The sequence below is a fragment of the Acartia tonsa genome, chromosome 11 (genome assembly GCF_053477335.1).
Source record: "Acartia tonsa isolate MP-2025a chromosome 11, ASM5347733v1, whole genome shotgun sequence".
Taxonomy (NCBI): Eukaryota; Metazoa; Arthropoda; class Copepoda; order Calanoida; family Acartiidae; genus Acartia; species Acartia tonsa.
The window spans coordinates 30830515-30854752 of NC_137270.1; the positions used below are offsets into that span (position 1 = coordinate 30830515).

Below are 24238 nucleotides of genomic sequence, written 5' to 3' on the forward strand. Positions count from 1 at the left end.
CACTCAATAACATATCCATACGTGCCGGTACAATTTTATAACTTAAGCTGTGTCAGTACGGTGTTTTATTTAAAACAATATATAATTTATTTTAAAAATAACTATAAAAATGTTTTCAGGATAGTTTTGCAATAAAATATTAAACTAATTTTAAAAAATATCTATTTATTAAATATGATTCACCCCGATTTAGCGCGGCAATGCCACTAGTTGAGTACCATTGGCGCACTGGTACTGCGCCACTGGCCGGGCTAAATCGCCCATGCCAATTCGATTTAAAGATTGGTATTAATAATCTGATGGTGCGCTAAAATGAATCGCTCCGGTTCAGCGCACCTCTAAACGATTTAAAGATCCAGCTCTGATTTTACATACATTTAAGTTTTAAAAAGAAAAAGTTAAATGTTTTTTCAGGGGGGGGGGGAGTATTTTTTCCTTGGTGACTTTACTTGGGATGGTGGAGGCAACCTTCCCAAAAATAGTTATAAAAATTCCCTGGACCTACAAGAAGCTTCACTGTAGTACAAACACACAGATGGACATCCTGTTACTTTATATAACAAGCATTTTAAGCCCTGCTTGTTATTTCTTTATCCTTTCCTGATTCAATAAGTTCTCTTTTAATATCCTTCGATATGACAGATTTAGAAGATGCTTGGATAAAAGATTGACTCTCTTCTATGTAAGAACTTACATCTTTTAGATATTACAATCAATATTTTTCAAGTAAAAATTTTCTACACATGTGGTATGTCCATTCATATTTCTCTAACGTAAATTTAGTGATGTGAGAATCATGATTCAGCTTTAAAACGGATAAAGATTCATGTAACAATAAGGTATAACAATATGAAAAACTTCACAATGTTTAGCATTTTTTGGTGTAGTATCATCAAATGTTCTGATGAGTTCAAATTGTTGTTTAAAAACTTTGACACAAAAGTATATTATTTTGATTAAAAATTTATATTTACAAGGGTTGGTAACTTGTAATATTGTTAACAGTCTAATTGATGTACTTTTGCAATTTACAGCATTTAATGCTTTTCTGTTGTGTTATTTTATTTTGTCCTTTGAATTCAACAAAACATTTGATGATATTGCATATAAAACCATGGCGAAAACCAACTTTTTAGTCGATACACCAAATATAAACCTAGTATATTCACTAAAAAAATACTATGGATCAATGCTGGAAAGTGCTAAGAATCATTTGCTCTCGTTCGTGCATAGTTCCCTTAATTATATCAAAATCAATAAATGATTTGAACAGAGCCATTTGGGTTATTTAACACTTCCTTAAGAAATTAACAATAAAAATAATATCGAATGTTTGCCTGAATGACTGGCACTTGTAGAGTTATTTGTTGTTTTCAACAATTGCATCATATGTTCTCTAGCTTCCCCGTACACGTCCACATGTTTGCTAACAAAATGGCTCAACAGGGCCAACTTTTGAGAACTGAAATATTGATTTTAAGCAATAATTTTCAATTCATTTTGTCTCTGGTATAATTGAATCAATCAATATTAGCTTCGTTCTTGTGCTCCCCATGGGTTTTTTTATACCAAACTTTTTGAAGTAACTAAAAATCGGAACAATAACTTTGAATGTTATCTAAAAATAAAATTGATTTGTCCCCTAAAGCAGAAAATGTTGCTGTGTTGTTCATTAGTATCTCGATGAGAAGCGTGCTAGAGAAACAAAAAAGAGAGAATAGTTATTTATTTATTTCCGCAAATAATAAAATTTAAAATTTTAAGATTTAATAAGTATTGTTAGCCCTGTGGATACAAAACTGGTAAGTTTCAATTTTATGATTTTTATTTTAATATTCATAGAAAATTTTCTATAATACAATGCTATACATGATTTTTCGGTATGGCTAAAAACCGGTTCTAATCCAACGGATATTAATCGGTTTTAAAGCCATACTGGAAAGACTGTTTTAACCTACCTTTTCTTTTGAACATCTATTGGGCAAAGATGGCACACATAAAATCCTTCTGGTGTCTTCTATTCAATACAAAACCTGTTTGTGCTTATGAATTTAAAATAACTTTATTAACATTTTAGTAGCCAAGCTACTTTATAATTCCCCTTGGCCGCCAATGAGAAATTTTAATGAAGATTCCCTGTACAGTTTACTTTTTCCGCTGGTCTATCGCTCATGCTTTAAAAAACATACTACTTTTACCTCTAGGTAAAAGTTTCGTGTTATATGAATTTGACATTTTCTCTTTTTTACAAAAGAAAGTTACATCTGTTTGTCAATTCATGGCTTCTTTGTACATCGATTCTTATGGATATAGACATCCTTGTTTCACTTTCCTTCAATTACATTAATCTAAAGTTTTACTAATGAAAAAATCCTTTTATGTAAACTAAATTGTAAATTACGCAACAAACGCTGGAATATCTGTTGGAAAAAGACACAAAAATATTTCTTTGATAAAAAAAGAATAAGGTAGGACACTTTAAAGTTAGAATAATCACGAAATTAGCTTTTTCCTTAATATCTGGTAAAAGATTACTGATATGTCTGTCCAGAATATGCTGAATTATCAATGATTTATTACTCTCTTTATACCTGATTTTAAAAAATCAATTTATACTTAATACTTGCCTTGTATCCTATTATATAAAGTAAAGGGGTTATTTTTGTCTGAAGCTTAAGATTTTAATAACTACTGAACCAATTGAGTTCTCCATTCTAAGGAAGCAACACATAGTTTTAGGGATGGTTTTGGGCTATTTTATTTTTAGATTTGTCTCTTCTGTTGATTTTAGACTAATTTTCTTCTTTCTTACGCATTTGCATACAGAGATTCTAAATGTTAGGGACGTACCCGCTAGTAAAGTTATATGTAATGAAAATAATAAATCATCAGATCAGCATATAAATGTAAACAAATCTATAAAATTAGAAATAATGATAAATCTTCTATAACCGCAATGAAATTTTTGTACTTTCCTATAGACCAACGGCCAGGATGACATTATATCTATAACGTTACTGTTATAGATGAACTATGTTATAGACGGCCAAATTATGATTGGTTAAAGGAATTTTAAAGGGACATAATTAACAAGGTTAATTTCTCCTTATACAGGATTATGTTTGTTTTTATCAAGTTAATTCGAAAGTAATATTTTTACTTTTCTAGCCATTAAGACAGAGGACTATCAATTAAACCATAACTATAAAAAAACCTACACTATTAATGTTATAAAAAATAATACCTAAACATATTAATAAAATTGATTTTCCTGCATTTTTTACATTCATAAAGAGGCGTACTAACATAATGTGTTCCAAATACATCTTCTATTACCACACTAGTTGGATTGGTCGATACTTTAAATAAATAAAGATTCTTTACAAATGAGGGAATAAGGATATATTAATTTTTTATAGGTATTCCAATAAGCTCAATGACATCCAAGGGGAGGGATGGATGGAAAAGGGCTATTACCCCCTCCCCCAAACAAACAAAAAAAATACAAACGAAACTAAAAGTTTTGTGGGTGCCTTGGGCACCCAAAAAATGCCCCTTCCAACCAAAAAAGATTTTCGCTCCATGGTTTAAAGGACTATTTTTAAAAAAATAAAGTAATTTTTTGTTATTCCACTTCAAAAAAAATGTGTTTTTTACCCTTTCAACTTTTTCTTTTACTTTACATAGAATCTTTATGCCTGTCGTCCCTGGTGGCACGGAGGTAGATCTACTGGTTGTGGAGGTAGGAGGTATCGTGGTGGATTTACAGGCAGATACTTGAGATGTTGTTGGAGAATTTTTCCTAAATAGTAGAAAAGTTTTTTTTTACCTTGCAGCAGCATTAAATCCAGACTCTTAATTTGGAAAATATTTAAAATATTTTAACGTCTTTGGTTACAACGCGGTCTCGAAGCCATCACCAAATTGACGACGAGTGCAACAATCAAATTGAATCTTACCTAGATTGTCCAACAAAAGATCTTTTACTAAGAGCAAGAATATCATTATGTGATTCTACATCATCTGTTCCAACAGTGTGCACAAGATCATCTTGTTGTTTATCTGAGTAGTCACGAGTATCAAAGGCTGTATTGTGAGTAACAGGGGTGGTGACTAAACTGGATGCAGCTGAGCTAACCATTTTCTCAGTAGCTGGTGGTATAATTCCTTAAAAACAAATTAAACTTCACTTATGCTCCTAGTCCTAATATCATGAATGATTTTTTAGTATTTTGAGATAGGCGTTAGGATGAAAATGATAATCCGATCGTTTCCTTCTTCAGGTAAAAAAATTAGTTAGTATTCGTATTTTCTTTTTGGAGATCCCTGACTTGAACTCAAATAATACCTGGGGCACAGGTGCCAGAGGTGTAGGAGTATTCACTAGAGGAAGGGGAGTTTACACCCTTATCTACACCAGTCCCCAGTGGCTCAGTTGCTAAAATATGGGAGGGGGATTATTAAAAAAAATTGCTGAGTTGAGCTGAATTAAAACTAAAGTAATATTATATTATAAAAAATAGCAGGGGTGTATATTCTGCACAAGATTATTTTTTTTCCACAGCTGCAAAATATTTCATTTATATCTTTATTTAGTTTTTACCCAAAGGAGGGAGAAAAAATAGAAAAATATTTTGAGTTACTCTTCATATTATTAATATTCATTTTTTCACCCCTCCCACACATTTTTCGAGTTTTTCTCCAATGAGGGAAAAAATGTTTTCAGAACTCTTTTATTTTAGCAGAGGATCCCATGCAGAATATACACCGCAGAAAAATAGTTTAAAACCTTACCTTCCACCTCAAGACCCTCTATTTCAAGAAAAGATTCAGAAAGATTAACCAAAACCTGTCTAAACTTGGTCACTAATTTTTTCATTGCCAGCTTGATCCTCTGCCCGCCAGTCGCTTCTTTGTATCCGCAATTGATGTATCTATCTATTCTCTGCGTCAGCTGATTATGTTCACGTGACATGTGTAAACATACATAAATTTGCGCGGGAAACATCCTATCACATATGGGGCAACTGTCACTGGTGACGTCATTGAATAAGACTTTCTGAAAATTTTAGAATATTTATTGTTTATTTTTAAATTTCTAAGTTTTGTAAGAAGAGATTACCCAACCAGTTGAAATACTTGTTTTTTGATTGATTGATTAGCCATAGTTTCTTAAGGTTTGGACCTAAGTAAGTAGGTAGTCATGGAGTAGGCTGAGACACTTTTGTATAGCTACTAAGGCTATCAAGCTCCACGTTTAAGCACATTTTGACTTTTTGAGCTACTCATTATTACCTCACCCTCCCCGAGTATGGCAGGTGTCCCAAATTAAGTCACCGTAATGAATGACGCTCTCCGCAGAGGAGCTTAGGATAAGGGTAGTACTGATATTATGTACGTGACTATTGATTATCCAAACTTACTTAATAATCCCCTACTTACACAACCAGGGGAAGTTGTGTGATTGTTATTGCAAATGAGAAACTCGAGTCAATACATGGAGACTCTCACCACCGTAGATCAGTATGATTATTCCTTAAGCAAAATGTATTTGAAATTACTAACCTTAAAATGTTTTTCTATGACATGTTGAACAAAATCTGTCTGATTCATGTTAGTATCACAGATCTCGCAAGCAAAGGAATCCTTGGTAATGTCTTCAGAAGTGTCAGTATTAATATCAAGTGCAGTTTCCACAAATTCATCTTCTATAGAAGAAAATCTTTTTGAATCTTTAACATTGAAAGTTATTACTGAACAGAAAAAAAGCAATATAATTAGTTGTGTCTATCGTCCAAATTCTCCAGTACAAGGCATGAGTTCTAATGATCAGATGGAATATTTCATTGATAAAATATCAAATTTACAAGCAGCAATGTCATCTTATAAAGGTGACTCTTACATCATGTCTGACTTGAATTTAGATCTCCTTAAATTTGAATCTCATTTAAAAACAAATGATTTTATAGAGAACACTTTATCTAACGGGTTTTTGCCTTTAATTACTAAACCAACTAGAGTTACACATGCTTCATGTACATTGATTGATAATATTTTATCTAATTCTTGCAATAATACATTGGAATCTGGCGTTATTCTGAACTCAATTTCTGATCATTTCCCTATTTTTCATGTTATTTCTCAAATACAAAAAACAGAAAAGCCTAAAACATTTATCAGCAGGGATATAACAAGTGAAAAAATTATTCAATTTAATGCAATGTTAAACACGAACAACTGGGGTAATGTTCTTAATGAATTAAACCCACAAATTAGTTTTGAAAACTTTCATGAAGTATTTGATTGTGCTTTTAATTTACATTTTCCCATCAAAGAAGTTAAATTTAATAAAAATATTCATAAAATAGAGGGATTTATGACGGGAGGGCTTATGATTTCTAGACGAAAAAAACTTGAGCTAGGGACAATTTATTCAAAAAATAAAACACCAGAAAATAACATTGCATATACAACATATAGGGACATTTACAATAAGGCAATAAAAGATGCAAAGAAAATTTTTTACAGGGAACAACTTAATCAAAATAAAGAAAATCTAAGAAAAACCTGGCAAACTTTAAGACAAGTAATCTCAAAATCAAATGACAAGACATCGTGTATAGATGAAATAATTGTCAATGATACATCTTACAGTAATAATCATGATATTTCTAACAAATTTAATACTTATTTTACTTCAATTGCTGATGAAATTGCCAGCCAAATTAACCCTTCCCCACTTAATCCGTGCGACTTTATTCCTGATACAGACAGTGTATTTAAGCTAAGAGAAATAAATATTCATGTTCTTTTTAATTTAGTGAAAAAAATGGAAAATAAAAAGAGCTCTGACATGTTTGGATTATCAAATTGTTTATTAAAACAAATTATAAATAGTATTGCCGTACCTCTTGTTCACATTATTAACCAATCTATTGAAACAGGTCAAATTCCTTCACAATTAAAAATTGCTAAAGTTTTGCCAATTTTTAAATATAGTAACAGCTCTAAAATGGATAAATGTAACCCTGGCAATTATCGTCCAATAAGTTTGCTACCTATTTTTTCAAAATTGTTAGAAAAAATTGTATCTGAACAACTCACAAGATATCTTGAATTTAATCAAATTATCTATGAACATCAATATGGATTTCAAGCAAAAAAATCTACACTACATCCTATGATTCACCTTTTGAATTATCTAGGACAAGCAAAAAATGAAAATTTAATTACTATAGGGGTATTCTGTGATCTTGCTAAATGTTTTGATACAATTTCGCATACAATTTTATTAAAAAAACTTAAAAAAATTGGTATACATGGATTAGAATTAGAATGGTTTAAAAACTATTTAAGTAATAGAAATCAGTTTGTTTATACAAATGGCGAAAAAAGTGATTTATTAGGAATCAGCAAGGGTGTCCCACAGGGAAGTATTTTGGGTCCAATTTTGTTTCTAGTTTATATCAATGATATTAAAAATTGTACTAGCTTAATGACACTACTCTTTGCAGATGACAGTAATTTTTTGATATCAGGAAAAGATTTGAATGAGATAATTGAAATACTCAACATTGAACTTAAAAATATCTGTGATTGGTTTCGTTGCAATGAAATGTCTCTTAATCCAACTAAAACTAAATTTATGATCTTTAATAAAAGGGAGGATTCCATAACTTGGGAACAAATTAAAATTAAATTAGATTTTAATAATGAAAATGAGAATGATACAGACAAAATTAGATATTTGGGTTATATCAACCAACAGAGTGAAATTCCTGCAATTAAATTTTTGGGTGTGTTTATTGATTCTCAACTTAACTTTAAATACCATATTGAATATTTAAGGAAAAAAATATCTAGAAGTTTGTTTTTAATCAATAGAGTTAAGCATATATTATGTGAAAAATCCTTAGTAACACTATTCCACTCTTTTATAAATAGCCATTTATTGTATTGCTTGCCAGCATGGAGCTGTGGCTTAGAATCATCTATTAAGCCTTTAGTAGTTCTACAAAAAAAAGCTATTAGAATTATACACAAATCCGCTTATAACAGCCATACACCACCTTTGTTTAGGAAAATTAATGTTTTGCCTATTAAGGAGCTATCTATTTATACAAAACTACTATTTTTTTATGATTTTATTCGCTGGAGGCTACCAAATTCTTTTGATGGTGTATGGATTAGAAATAATCTAAGAAATCAGAGACAACTAAGAAATTCTAGTGAGTTTTATATTCCAATAGCCAAATTTAAAAAAATTGAAAGGTTTCCATTCTTTTCATTTCAAAGACTATGGAATAATTATTGTCATGAAAAAGATCTTTTAAATGAGAATATTCCTAAAAAAACATTTGCATTAAATCTTAAAGATGAACTTTTTAAATCTATATGTAATATTGAAGAATGTAATGAATGTACTTAAAATATATTGATTTGCCTGGATTTATTAAAAAACCTTACATTATTGATTACAGAAATGGTTTTAAAATTTAAGAAAAACTAGCCTTAAAATTTGTTGTAACCCTTCTTTCCTTCTCTTTTTCCCCTGTCCATTTAATTTTACCTACATTTATTTTGACATTATTATTTCTTATTTTTCTTATTAACTTAATGCCAACCTAAAAAAGGCAATGCAAACATCTCGGATACGCATATTCCTACTTTTAGGGAAGCCTAATCAGTGCCACACATAACATCTAGTGTTAGTCATGCAATTTAAATTTATAAATATTATGAAAAATTGTAAAGTACACCTGGTACTAAGCAGTAGCTTGGTGTACTATTGTATGTACTGCTTCGTAAGACGGGGCGTAATCTGTCACTGAATAAATGTTTTTTATGTTTTTTTTTTTTTTTTAGAGGACAAAGATAGAAAAACTAATAATATTTAATAGAAATATACATTGCATTCAAAGGTACTTTAAGAATCTAAAATTATTGTTCAATTAACATCACTTTAACCAAATAATACCTGAAATAAGTGAATGTTCTATAATTTCTATTTGTAATCACTACTATTGAGATAATGAGCGTTTAAACGAGGAACATGAGGGGACAATGGGCGATAAATTTACGTTAAAAATCCTCAATAATAATAAACAAAACTACACGTTCTGTACAATAAATTATTAGTTGAAAAGTTTGGACGTTACTAGGTTTAAGCAATTTCTCAGAATAAGGTAAAATTAACGTTTTACGCCATCAAATTAGAGAATGTGTAGGAAGGAAATCAAACATTAATTTACGGTCAACTGTCCCAGACCTACCTAAAAAAACACTCAGTATTTCTGTTCAATGTACTACAAAATGTTCAAGAAACTATCCATCCAATATAGCTTCCAAACCGATTAATATCCGCTGGATTACAACCGGTTCTCAGCCTTAAAGAAAAATCATATATAGCATCGTACACTCAGGTATTGTTCACACCAGATTAAAAGCAGCAATCATCGTTGCAATCCACAAAAAAGGCAGAAAAACCGATCCTAACAACTACAGACCAATCGCTCTCATAAATGCCATTTCCAAAGTGCTTGAAAAAGTTGTTGCTCACCAACTAAGAATGTTCATAGAAAAAAAACAATATACTCTCATGCAAGCAATTTGGATTCAGATCATTACACTCATGCATCCATGCAATGATTGCAACTATGGAAAAAATCGAAAATGATAAAGATAAAAAGCTGTCAACATCTTCCATCTTCATAGATCTTAACAAAGCATTTGACACTGTTGACATAAACATACTAATAACCAAACTCAAAAAAATAGGAATACAAAATACAGAACTCAACTGGTTCAAAGATTATCTAAATGGCAGAACACATACCTGCAAAATTGGAGAAAAATTCTCCAAATTTCTAGCTTCAAAAATTGGGGTGCCACAAGGATCAATACTAGGACCATTACTTTTCATTATTTATATAAATGATTTACCAGACATGATCAAATGTTTCATAAATCACAAAACAGGAAATTAATATTAAAATAAATGATATCATCATACAAACAGTTAATAGCAATCACATTAATACTCAAGAATCTTCTTTCAAATTCCTAGGATTTCTACTAGATGAAAAAGCAAATTTTAATAGCCACATCAATAAAATAATTAGCAAATTAAACACATGCAATCATTTACATTACAATCATTACAAAATTGAAAAAATTGAAAAAAAAATTTCTAAGAGGATAACGCCAAAGCTTTAAATACAATCACTACCATACAAAAACGTATCATTTTAAACATACATTCATCTAGGAGAATCCATACTAAACCACTTTTAAAGAAATACAAAATTCTCAAATTCAAAGATCTAATCACATACAATAACCTATTAATAGGACACTCCGTTTTCTACGAATATGCACCAACTGCAATACTAAACTTAATAAAAAAAGAAGTACCACATGAAAGACATGTTACCCCAGGCCGTCAGGGCTAACAAAACTTGTTTTTAATCTTATAATTTTTCATTTAAATATTCGTGGATAGCTAAAATAACTAATCTTATCCTCCCTGTTTGAACAGATTCCAGCATGTTTATGCCAATCTGGCTGACACTATCAAACTCATCTATAGATCTGTAGGACTTTTCAGAATCAGGACTGCAGACAGTTTGCTATCAAATATGGATTTGATAAAATTCTTATTTTGATTTATACAAAGTATTTGATTTACATAAAACAAAAAAAACATTTTTTTTAGTTTACACGAGTAGTTGTTAAAATATTTGATAAATCAAAGTTTACATCACATTTAATTTTGTAACAATCGATATAGAATACAGGGGAATTTTTTTCGTTAATTTAAGTTGCTAAATAATAGGTATAGTTTTCTCGGATATTGGTAAAAACGTTTCTCCATAGTCAGGAATTGGGTAAAGTAATACGGAGGGAGTATCTTTATATTGAAGCCAGCTTGAAGAAACATTTTATCAGGGTATGCGAGTATCTCTCACAATTTATATAGAGTATTCTATATTCATTTTGTAAAATTAATCGCAATTTAAATTTCAAATTTTTTTTCTTGGCAAACTTTCCTAATGGACATTGGTGGCTGATATTTCTCGGGACTTGACTGTGTTGTACTTGGTGTGGCGCTTGTAATATCGCGTTCAATTCTAGTATCCGTGGATTTTTTGGCATTTGCATCTGTAGATTTTGGAAGATTTTCTGGAATTATCTCTTCTGCTAAAAATAATTTTCTCTATCAAGGGATCAGGATTCTGGCCAAGATTCTTTAGGGTATTTTATCAACTATACCCCCCTCCACTTCCTTTTTCTCTCATTATCATCTATTTTGTAGAGGTGATTTTATTGGGAGAGAGCATAATTCACTATCAATATAAAGGATCTACAGGAATAAGACAATGGATGATTAACTGATGTATATCCCTAGTTATGATAAACAAACTTATTAGATTAAAATTATTGGTTGAAAATTTTGGACACTACCAATGCGTGTACCAGTTTAATTTGCAGTTCAATGTCTCCTTCCTCCCTGACAATCACTAATAAACAAACTAATAAACATTTTCTAGTTATAGTGAATCTAGGCATCAGAATGAAAATTTTCAAGGTTACCATGAAACCAAAGTTGGGGTCCCTGCCTCGAGCTAGTACCAGCCAATTCAACAACTCTTAGATCCTCCATGAAAAACTGTTTCAGCACAGAAATAAGAGTTGGATCTTTAAATGTGTAGCCGTAGCCGTGGCCGTAGTTGTGGCCTTAGCCGTCGCCACTGCCAGAGTTGCCAATACATAATGGATTTTTTAATGTTTGAAGTTTTTACGTATTATTATTTTTTTTCTTCATATTTTTACTGAAAATTCAAAAATTGGTTGTGATTTAAAGATTGCATATAGCCGTGGCAACGAGTAGCCAATTTGATTTAAAGATTGCTATTAGGTTAGTGGCTGTACCTCTGGCCACGGCTACACATTTAAAGATCCAGCTAAGAATTCAACTAATTAAAGGAAATAATGCTAATTTCACTCTAGTTTAAAGTTCAATCAAACTTTAAATGGTTTACATAATTTAATATGTATAATATCTAATTTGTTTTTGTAGCATGTTTGACGGACTAAGGGGTCAAGTAAATTACATAATAGATGCTTAATGATTATTGCTCATTGTTATAGTGAATCTTCACTAAAATTTCCAGCCGCTATCTTAAACAGCGTTTCAGACTTACGGAAAGATACATTGAATATATGTATATTTTATTAGACAGAGAAAAATACCCAAAACTTGGATAAAGTTTGAAATATTTTTGGTTGGGTAGGTTAAAGGGGGGGGGGGGAAATGTGGTGACTCGTCACACGACATACCAGCAATTTTATTTTGGGTGCTACTCCCTTAGTTTTAGAGATAATTGGATGAAATCTTTTGGGCTGGGTCACTAATTACCCCAACTATTGGTATCTTTAAAAAAAAAAACGGCGGCGGGACCGCCGCTCCCGCCGCCCGCCGCCGTTTTCCGCCGCCACCAAAAAAAAAATTGTATTGCATTTCTCGCCGAATTAGGCAATTTGGAATCATTTGAGACCATGTTATTTTTTTCAAACATTTTTCCCCTTACAAGCAACCCTACGGGGGGACTTTTTTTTTCAAATTCTCGTTTATGAAGGTATATCTTAAATACAGTATGCTTTTTCTTTAGTTTTAGAGATAATTGGATGAAATCTTTTTGATTGTGTCACTAATTACCCCAAGTTTTGGTACCTTTCAAAAAAACCGGCAGCAGCACCGCCGCTCCCGCCGTCCGCCGCCGTTTTCCGCCGCCACAAAAAAAATTTTTTTTTATTGCATTTCTCGCCGAATTAGGCAATTTTGAATCATATGAGACCATGTTATTTTTTCAATTTTTTTGGGGGGCGATGGCGGAAACGGCGGCGGCGGCGGGAGCAAGGTTGCTTGTAAGTGAAAATTTTTGAAAAAAATAACTTGGTCTCATATTATTCCAAATTGCCTAATTCGGCGAGAAATGCAATAAAAATTTTTTTTTGGTGGCGGCGGAAAACGGCGGCGGACGGCGGTCCCGCCGCCATTTTTTATTCAAATATTTTCAAATATTTTTCTACTGACCTACCTAAAAAGATTTTGTTTCAATATCTTTAAAAGCACAGGAGTAGCACTGAATTTAAGATATACCATGATAAACGAGAATTTGAAGTCCCCCCGCAGGGGTGCTTGTAAGGGAAAATTTTTTTGAAAAAAACAACATGGTCTCAAATGATTCCAAATTGCCTAATTCGGCGAGAAATGCAATACAATTTTTTTTTTTGGTGGCGGCGGAAAACGGCAACGGGCGGCGGGAGCGGCGGTCCCGCCGCCGTTTTTTTTAAAAGATACCAATAGTTGGGGTAATTAGTGACCCAGCCCAAAAGATTTCATCCAATTATCTCTAAAACTAAGGGAGTAGCACCCAAAATAAAATTGCTGGTATGTCGTGAGACGAGTCACCACATTTCCCCCCCCCCCCCCCTTTGTCAAAATTAATTTCTGTGTCCCTGTTTAAGCAGAATCCATTCACTGAGATTCATTAGTTCATTATCATCATCTGCTTCAACTCTTGATAGCTCCTAAACCATATCAATAATATCATCAAAATCAAAAGTAGGGATTTTAGAAAAGATTTAAAGGGGAGGAAACGGGTGGCTTTAATTTAAAAAATTCCTAAAATTCTAAAAGAACTATAACATAACGACAAAAAAAAGTAACAGTTTTAACCTTTCTTAATAAAGCAAGCTACTTAAATTAATGTACTTTAGACTTGGACAAAGTGTTTGACGAATATTTTGTTGGATTACTAATTTTTGTATAATAATATACGTAGAAATTACACAATTTACAAAGCTCTCATAACTCCAAATGCTTACTATCACACTCTGTAGTACTTTAAATCTATTCTTTCTTTACAATAAAAAATCTGAGAAAAAAAATACAAATATGATGGCTTACCTTAATTTTTTCATCTACTCTAATATAGAATTCTTGATGTTTCACAGCCAAATGTTCAATATATTTGTTCGATTTATTTTTAAAACTAAAAAAATATACCTATACAATACATTTTAATGTGCATGTTTAATTTGCCTACTGTACTTATTACATATCCTCAGAGAGAAAAGGGACACTAGACTGTAAATTAAACGGGTATCCAATGTTTTATAACCACGTAATCTTATTCGTTTTATTGAAAATTTTATAGTAAAAACTTAAATAAAATTCTGGAATATTATTTTACAGCATCATTACCTATTCAATAAATTTTCTACAAAGAAGCGAAGCAAATATTTTTATACACCATAAAACAGCAACAAAATATAATCACAGAAATAAAGTTTTTAATCAAAATATGCATGGTTTCAACGTCTTTTGACGATCGGTCAGACGTACAGACAAATTTAGCTTTAGAGAATCTGCGCTACTAGTATATTTATACGTACCTACAACCTTCATAAGAACAGCTAATATCTCCTTTCAGGGCGGCAACATCTTCAAATAGAAGAACAGAAAGCTCTTGAGCTAGATGACTCATATATCTTCGTCGATTTATTGTCTGTTTATTTTCTACAAAAAGTTTAAAGACATAATAAAGTTGACCTCTAACAGGGGGGAGGGGGGGGGTCCGGTGGGGGGCAATGCCGATTAATAATCTTTAATATTTTAAGACACTGGCGCTCAGAGATATTAAGGGATAAGAAAATTATTGGTTGAAAAGTTAAGACACTACTAGTCTGAAACCAACCAATCAAAATCTAATAACAGTAGCTAAAGTTTTTAAGCCATTCAATGAGATAACGTGATTTCAAAACTTTGGGTACCAGTGTTGATTACAGTCCAATGACCCCTCCCTCCATCCCTGTTAGTGCTCCACAAAGTATTGTATCTGCCTGCTATAGTAATCTCTCTTCCACAGTAAATGCAGGGTATATCTGTCCATTCTAGAGTATCTTCACTCTTGTATATTATTACATTCGGTTTGTTTTTCTGTCGAGCAGCTTTGTTCTTTGAGGGAGCCCTTAAAAATGGATAGGATATAGTTCAACATATCATTTTCTTGTATACAGTATGAAGCAGATATTTAAGGGATAAGACAATGGATGATAAATTCATATACATCCCCAATGATGTTAAACAAAATACAACTTCTGTTAATAAAAATTGTTGGTTGAAAAGTTTAGACACCAGAGTAACGAACCTAACAATCAAATTCAATTAAAAGAATCAAGTTTTTGAGACATTAAATATTAGATAAGATAACTTTGGGTACCAGTTTTATTTACAATCCAAAGTCCCTTCCCTCCCTGAGTACCTATTTAGATTAGTGATCGCAATCCGTCGAATTTTTGGGCCGGATTCGGATTCCGGATTCTTAAAAGAATCCGTCAAAAAAGTGGCGGATTCCTTGCGGATTCCGGATTCTTATTTTTGGCGGATTCGGGATTCGGATTCTGGATTCTTGCAGTATTTTTAAAGGCTTTTTAAAAAAAATTAAAAAATTTAGGGGTACTATGTCCTAAAAATTAAAGTTTTTAGTGTTCTCTATAATTAACTTTCGAGAATCGAACCAGATTTTAAAATTTTTTGCCTTTAAAAAGCGGCAGTTGAAAGAAAAAACTCAAGACGCTAATTTTAGCATACCAATTAAGAATCCGGAATCCGCTATTAAAAAACGGATTCCGGATTCCAAAATTGGCCCAAAAATTGGACGGATTCCGGATCCCGGATCCGGATTGCCAACCCTAATTTAGATACTAAATATTATAATTAATTTTCAAATACCTCTTTCTCTTATTCTCTCTTATAACTAAATCAATTGCTCTTTGATCAGCTTTGCTTATAGCTGTATTCGTTGTTGTAGTTATTTGAGTTTCACTGTCTGTTTCTTCATCTTTTTCATTGTCAGATATTTCTTTATTTTCTTTGTGTATTTCTGTTTTAGATTCTATTTCATCTAACACCTTAAAAATATAAATCATATATCTTATATAAACATTAGGGTGGGTCGATTTTGGACATTTTTTTCTGAGGCCAAAGCGGGGATCTGCACTCAATTTATATAGATATAATACACCTCTGGATGATTTAAAATTTATCCTAAGTCTTAAAACCGCTGACGACCAGACATTCAAGGGGGGGGGGGGGGGGAGTTCTGACACTTTTGCGTAAACAGTGATATAGGCTTTGTCTTTGGAGATAATGGATAGGTTATTTGGCAAAAAAGTTTCCTTTTGGGATGCAGTTTTCCTATTTTCAAAAAAATTTTGGATTCGGCCTCCAGGTTCCGGTACTCCAGGCCTCCAGGTGGATTCTGGACAGGTAAAAATTGAAAATTCAAGATAGAACAAAACTTATTTAACAAAAGTTTGTACTTTATGGATGGTATGAACTAATTTGAAGAAATTTTTTAAATCGGGCTCCAGGCTCTGGTACTGCAGGCCTCCAGGTGGATCCTGGACAGGTAAAAATTGAAAATTTTTAATTTTAAAGTTAGAACAAAACTTATTTAACAAAAGTGGCTTCTTTATAGATGGTATTAACTAATCTGAAGAAAATTTTGAAATCGGGCTCCAGGTTCAGATGCTGCAGGCCTCCAGGTGGATCCTGGACATGTAAAAATTGAAAATTTTTACTTTAAAAGTTAGAACAAAACTTATTTAACAAAAGTGGCTTCTTTATGGATGGTATGAACTAATTTGAAGAAAATTTTGAAATCAGGCTCCAGGTTCAGGTGCTGCAGGCCTCCAAGTGGATCCTGGACAGGTAAAAATTGAAAATTTAAAAATTAGAACAAAACTTATTTAACAAAAGTGGCTTCTTTATGGATGGTATGAACTAATTTGAAGAAAATTTTGAAATCGGGCTCCAGGTTCAGGTACTGCAGGTCTCCAGGTGGATCCTGGACGGGTAAAAATTGATAATTTTTACTTTAAAAGTTAGAACAAAACTTATTTTTACAAAAGTGGCTTCTTTATAGATGGTATTAACTAATCTGAAGAAAATTTTGATATCGGGCTCCAGGTTCAGGTGCTGCAGGCCTCCAGGTGGATCCTGGACAGGTAAAAGTAAAAAAATTTTACTTTAAAAGTTAAAACAAAACTTATTTTTACAAAAGTGGCTTCTTTATAGATGGTTTTAACTAATCTGAAGAAAATTTTGAAATCGAGCTCCAGGTTCAGGTACTGCAGGCCTCCAGGTGGATCCTGGACAGATAAACAGTAATTTTTTACTTTAAAAGTTAGAAAAAAACTTATTTAAAAAAAGTGGCTTCTTTATAGATGGTATTAACTAATCTGAAAAAAATTTTGAAATCGAGCTCCAGGTTCAGGTAAAAATTGAAATTCTTTACTTTAAAAGTTAGAACAAAACTTATTTAACAAAAGTGGCTTCTTTATGGATGGTAAGAAGTAATTTGAAGAAAATTTTGAAATCTTGCTCCAGGTTCAGGTACTGCAGGCCTCCAGGTGGATCCTGGACAGGTAAAAACTAAAATTTTTTTCTATTAAAGTTAGAACAAAACTTATTGAACAAAAGTTGATACTTTATGGATGGTATTAAATACTTTAAAGAAAAATTTGAAATTGGGCTCCAGGTTCAGGTACTGCAGGCCTTCAGGTAGATCCAGAACATGTAAAAATTGAATTTTTCCACTTTGAAAGTTAGATCAAAACTTATTTTACAAAAGTTGAAACTTTATGGATGGTATTAACTAATTTGAAGAAAATTTTGAAATTTCAAAATTTTCTTCAAATTACTTCCTACCATCTTTAAATAAGCCACTTTTGTCAAATAAGTTTTGTTTTAACTTTTAAAGTAAAAATTTTTAATTTTTACCTGTCCAGGATCCACTTGGAGGCCTGCTGTACCTGAACCTGGCGCCTGATTTCAAAATTTTCAAATTATAAATGGTATTAAATACTTTAAAGAAAAATTTGAAATTGGGCTCCAGGTTCAGGTACTGCAGGCCTTCAGGTAGATCCAGAACATGTAAAAATTGAATTTTTCCACTTTGAAAGTTAGATCAAAACTTATTTTACAAAAGTTGAAACTTTATGGATGGTATTAACTAATTTCAAAATTTTCTTCAAATTACTTCCTACCATCTATAAAAAAGCCACTTTTGTTAAATAAGTTTTGCTCTAACTTTTAAAGTAAAAATTGAAATTTTTACCTGAACCTGGAGCCCGATTTCAAAATTTTTTTCAGATTAGTTAATACCATCTATAAAGAAGCCACTTTTGTTAAATAAGTTTTGTTTTAACTTTTAAAGTAAAAATTTCAGTTTTTACCTGTCCAGGATCCACCTGAAGGCCTGCAGTACCTAAACCTGGAGCCCGATTTCAAAATTTTTCTTCAAATTAGTTAATACTATCTATAAAGAAGCCACTTTTGTCAAATAAGTTTTGTTCTAACTTTTAAAGTAAAAAAATTCAGTTTTTACCTGTCCAGGATCCACCTGGAGGCCTGCAGTACCTGAACCTGGAGCCCGATTTCAAAATTTCTTCAAATTAGTTCAAACCATCTATAAAGAAGCCACTTTTGTTAAATTAGTATTGTTCTAACTTTTAAAGTAAAAATTTTCAATTTTTACCTGTCCAGGATCCACCTGGAGGCCTGCAGTACCAGAACCTGGAGCCCGATTTCAAAAATTTCTTCAAATTAGATCATACCATCCATAAAGTAGCAACTTTTGTTAAATAAGTTTTGTTCTAACTTTTAAAGTAAAAATTTTCAATTTTACCTGTCCAGGATCCACCTGGAGGCCTGCAGCACCTGAACCTGGAGCCCGATTTAAAAAATTTCTTCAAATTAGTTCAAACCATCCATAAAGTACAAACTTTTGTTAAATAAGTTTTGTTCTATCTTGAATTTTCAATTTTTACCTGTCCAGAATCCACCTGGAGGCCTGGAGTACCGGAACCTGGAGGCCGAATCCAAAAAGTTCTTCAAATTAGTTCATACCATCCATAAAGTACCAACTTTTGCTAAAAAAGTTTTGTTCTAACTTTAAAACTAAAAATTTTCAATTTTTACCTGTCCAGGATCCACCTGGAGGCCTGCAGTACCAGAACCTGGAGCCCGATTTCAAAAATTTCTTCAAATTAGTTCATACCATCCATAAAGTACAAACTTTTGTTAAATAAGTTTTGTTCTATCTTGAATTTTTTTTTTTACCTGTCCAGAATCCACCTGGAGGCCTGGAGTACCGGAACCTGGAGGCCGAATCCAAATTTTTTTTTGAAAATAGGAAAACTACATCCCAAAAGGAAACTTTTTTGCCAAATAACCTATCCATTATCTCCAAAGACAAAGCCTATAATCACTGTTTACGCAAAAGTGTCAGAACTTCCCCCCCCCCCTTGTATAGCTATTTGTAAATGGGAGTCAAAATTTATTGAATCAGAACTATGGCTTCATGGTGCTCCCTGGAAATGCCTTGAGGAGCTGAGTCAGGAACTTTTGTCCGTTTCAAAAAATCTCGTTCCTAGCCTGAGAAAATCTTAAAAACCTCTACAAATTGGACAATTCTCAATAAACCTTAAAAATTTTTGGTTTTTTAGTGATTTCTAAGGCTAGGAACGAGATATTTTGAAACGGACAAAAGTTCCTGATTCAGCTCCTCAGGGCCTTTCCAAGGAGCACCATGAAGCCATAGTTCTGATTCAAAAATTTTTTTGAATGTCGTCTTTGCATACTAATAAATAATGAATTATATTTTTAAGTGGTCGTGTTCTAAAACTAAATTTTTTAAAATTCTTTTTCGGTCAGAAATGTTTTTAAGGTTAATTTTATCTGTTGCATATCCCCGCTTTGTCTAATTCCGATATGAACCCACCCTAATAAACATACCTATAATTTTTTATTAAACAGTAAGTGCTTTAATTTTTTATGTATCCAAAGAATTATAAACACATTTCCTTCATCATTAGGTAGTTTTAAATCATGATTGGTTGAAAAAAATATCTTTGTTGAAACTTTTCCACTAATAACTTCAATCGTGAGATAATGGGGTGATTTTGTTAGTTAAGTGAGTGTAAAGTGCATCAATTTCTAATTATTGTATCCCTGAAAAGGGACGTCCGATAATGGAAAGAAAACGAAGTAGTAGGTTTCGTAGTATTTTCACAGTGGCTTTTTAAGGGTTATTTTAGGTTAGAGGCAGGGTTAGAGTACCCCCGCACTGGTCGCCGGAAGGGAAAAGCAGTTTTTTGAAAGGGGCTATCTGAGATTATTACAGATTCTGATTTATACATATATAGACAAATAAAAAATGCAAAAAACGAAATCAAAAGCGTTCCTTCTTGGGAGAAAATCCGGGAATAAGATTTTAGCTATTTTTAACCTAAAATTCACATTGGAAAGCCTGCAAAAAATATAAAGACATTTTAAACATGTCATTGCTCAGCACCTAGAAGTGGTAGAAAAATGCTACGCATAGCATTGGAAAGCTCATAACCTCTAGTTTTCATAAAGGTATATAACTTTTTTGTACTATTATTAGTTTTTGAGCTAACCTCTGAAGTATACACAAGTTTTAAAAATGCAGTTTTTCTTGAATTTTAAGTTTGATACTTGTTATACAAACCTTTTTAAAATTATATTGCTTAGCACCTAGGAGTTATATATATTATTTTATATAGGTATATTTGTATATTTTAGGTACTTTCAATTTAAGCTTTGAAATGTGTATAGTTTTTAGTAAGAACCAAGGAGGGAGGGGGGGGGGGGGGGGGAGTTTATACACTACTAAATGAAATCCAGTATAAAATTTAGCCCTGGTTGTTTTTGTTATAGTTATTGACCGGATTCTTTTTGTAAAATCTTTTATATGATTAAATTCACCAGTAAAACTCTTTAAATTGGATTTTGGCACTTTCCTTCTAGGGGCTAGTGGGGTAAAACACCCCCAAAATACAAAAATTATGAGTTTTGAGCTTATTTTCAAAGATTTCATGTTGAACTTCAATAAAAACTTATTTCACATCATAGAAAAAAAAAAAAATTTAGTCCTTAAAAGATGTGCCTAATTGAAATCTATAGTGATTATTTAGTTAAGTTATTTGAAGAAAAAAAGTTTTCATTAACAAAATTAGCCCAATATTTAAAAAAAAGCCCAGAACTTAAGTTTTAGTAGTTTTGGGGGAAGTTTTACTTTTACCCCACTAGCCACTAGAAGGAAAGTGTCAAACTTTAAGTTTATTGATAATTAATCATATAAAAGAGTTTACAAAAATAATCAGGTTAAAAACTATACCAACTAGCCCAAACATTCAGAGCAAAAGGGGACTATCCATGAACAAGAGCAAGTGATTCTAAGCATCTTCCAGCATTGACCCTTAGTATTTTTTTTAGTGAATATACTAGGTTTATGTTTAATATTTGCTTTATTGACTAAAAAGTTAGGTTTCACTATGGTTTTATATGAAAAAAACTATAAAATGTAAAGCAATTTTTAAAGCAATATCATCAAATGCTTTTTTCACATAAAACCTTGGTGAAACCTAACATTTTTGTTGATAAAGCAAATATTAAACATAAACCTAGTATATTTACTAAAAAAAATACTATCGGTCAATGCTGGAAGATGCTTAGAATCACTTGCTCTTGTTCGTAGATAGTCCTCTTTTATACTAAATTTCATTTCCTCTCAGTGTATAAACTTCTCCCCTTCCTTGTATTTTATAACTTAACAATTTGGGGTTGTTTCACCCAACTAACCCATTAGAAAGAAAGTATTAAAATGAAATCTTTAGTTGCTACATAGCTCAATTATGTGATAAAGTTTACATTAAAAAATCAGCTTAATATCTCTAAAAAAAACCTCAAGTCTTAAATGTAAGTGTTTGGAGGGTGAAATACCTCACCAGCCCCAAGAAGGAAAGTGCCAAAATGAAATCTTTAGTGGCTACCTAGCTAAATTATGCAAAAAAAGGTTTACATTAAAAAAAATAGCTTGATATCTCTAAAAATAAGCTCAGACATTAGATTTTAGTATCTTAGGGGCTGTTTTACCCCATCAGCCCCTAGAAGGAAAGTGCCAAAATTCAATTTAAAGAGTTTTACTGGTATATTTAATTAGTAATTTTACAAAAATAATCAGGTTAATAACTATAACAACAAGCCCAAAATATCCAGGGCAAAATTTTATACTGCATTTCATTTCCTATAAGTGTATAAACTCCGCCCTCCCTCCTTGGTTCTTACTACAAACTATACGCATTTCAAAGACAATTTTTAATTAAGCTAAAATTGAAATTACACAAAATATACAAATGTACCTATATAAAATAATTATATAACTCCTAAGTGCTAAGCAATATAATTTTAATAGGTTTGTGAAACTAGTATCAAACTTAAAATTCATGAAAAAACTGCATTTTTAAAACTTGAGTATACTTTAGAGGATAGCTCAAAAACTAATAATAGTACAAAAACGTTTTATACCTTTATGAAAACTAGAGGTTATGAGCTTTCCAATGTTATACATAGCATTTTTCTACTACTTCTAAGTGCTGAGCAATGACATGTTTAATATATTTGTATATTTTTTTGCAGGATTCCCAATGTGAATTTTAGGTTAAAAATAGCTAAAATCTTTTTCCCGGATTTTCTCCCAAGAAGGAACGCTTTTGATTTTGTTTTTTGCATTTTTCATAAGTCTATATATGTATAAATCAGAATCTGTAATAATCTCAGATAGTCCCTTTCAAAAAACTGCTTTTCCCTTCCGGCGACCAGTGCGAAGGGACTAGAAAAAGGAGAAAAGCTACGGTGAAATTACGACGAATCCCGCTAACTCATTTTCTTTCAATGATCCGGGACGTTTATGGGGGGGGGGGGGGGGTTAGTTCAGCTGTTTTGGGTATTCGTACAAGGAGAAATAACAATATACTCTGACAAACTTTAGTGGCGGATTTTAAATATCTAAAATAATATACCTCTTGTTTGATTACAGTTTCACAAACTCTACCAGAACTAAATAATGGTTAAATAAAATTAAAGGAAAATCAAAGTTTTAAATATTATTTTATCATATTAGTGTTAACTCCTAGTTTAAAAAATAATATGTATTTGTGATAAAATTAAGAAATTACTTGTACATATTTTTCTGACCTATTAACCTATTCACTATACCTATACATTATACATCACATAATTTTTTTTCTGTCTTTAAAGCATTATGAAAAAGTAGCATCACCTTATGATGAAAAGTTCTTCTTTTTGGAGCCCTTTCATCATGATCATAACTATTATTAATTGAACGGCACCATCCCGCAGTGGCTAACTAACTCACAAACTACCTTTATCTGTCGGTCAGTCTGTCCGTAATTCATTTATTTAAGTTAATATTTTTGAGCTACGCTACTTATGGCTGTTATCGTCCTTGTTTTCTTGATGCTGATTGTTTATGTAGAATACCTGGTGTTTGAGTTTGACAATAAAACATTAAATTGTAAAACTTCAATCAAAGATCGTATAGCAGCCAAATTTTCGATCCTAGTAAAAAAATCTCAAATTGTTTTTATTCAGAATAAATGGAGTAATTGTATTTTTTTTGTATACACTTTTTTGATTATGAAAGTAACGAAAAATATTTTAAATCAAACCATCGAATTTTATTGAAAAAGTAAACAAAATTGCGATGTTGTCCATATATTTTTAGTTGAATTTATCACATTTGAAAGATAAATAAATTAAATATAGTAGACTATATAATATAAAAATGAAACATTTACTTAAGTCATCATTGTTAAAAAATAATAAAATGAAAACACATTTTAAAGCAATGCTTGAAAACACTGTTACCTTGGTTGAGTTTTGGTCAAAAAACTGATTAAATATTTGACATCCTCAATTGTAAAATCAGGCAACAAAATTTCTATACTCTCATTGCTTTTCCTCCTGAAATAAATAAATAAATTAATGATTTTTCAAATTTGATTTCTTTGATAAAATGAAGCTCAAGGCAGAATAGTCAAAGAGTAATTGGGAATCAATTTAATATATATTAGCATGATTTTAATTTACCAAATCCAGAAACCGCAGACAACTAATCGTATTCGCCTCATCAAGACATTTCGTTATTCTTATCATAATTGTAATGCATTTTGCATAGCAGAAGTATAAAAAATTTCATTGAATATAGGATATACGTGGTTATATTGACAGGGGAAAATATGGCTTGCTAATATAAACCCTATATTCGCTCATCCAGTAGTG

General features: G+C 31.7%; 1 protein-coding gene across 1 annotated transcript in view; it reads right to left on the bottom strand.

The window, feature by feature from the left end:
• Window positions 1-24238, bottom strand: part of LOC145331235 (uncharacterized) — a 28284-nt gene that overhangs the window by 971 nt on the left and 3075 nt on the right. Inside the window, exons 4-23 of the mRNA XM_080175852.1 lie at window positions 23825-23920; window positions 23438-23515; window positions 22957-22993; window positions 15800-15978; window positions 14908-15035; window positions 14461-14584; window positions 13973-14057; window positions 13522-13593; window positions 11593-11668; window positions 11049-11199; window positions 10526-10614; window positions 5566-5708; window positions 4795-5059; window positions 4349-4438; window positions 3960-4167; window positions 3635-3802; window positions 2498-2591; window positions 1959-2017; window positions 1338-1462; window positions 599-696 (exon numbers count right to left, since the gene is read on the bottom strand). Coding sequence (XP_080031978.1) covers window positions 599-696; window positions 1338-1462; window positions 1959-2017; window positions 2498-2591; window positions 3635-3802; window positions 3960-4167; window positions 4349-4438; window positions 4795-5059; window positions 5566-5708; window positions 10526-10614; window positions 11049-11199; window positions 11593-11668; window positions 13522-13593; window positions 13973-14057; window positions 14461-14584; window positions 14908-15035; window positions 15800-15978; window positions 22957-22993; window positions 23438-23515; window positions 23825-23920 — 2365 coding nt within the window. The remainder of the gene's footprint in view (window positions 1-598; window positions 697-1337; window positions 1463-1958; window positions 2018-2497; window positions 2592-3634; window positions 3803-3959; window positions 4168-4348; window positions 4439-4794; window positions 5060-5565; window positions 5709-10525; window positions 10615-11048; window positions 11200-11592; window positions 11669-13521; window positions 13594-13972; window positions 14058-14460; window positions 14585-14907; window positions 15036-15799; window positions 15979-22956; window positions 22994-23437; window positions 23516-23824; window positions 23921-24238) is intronic.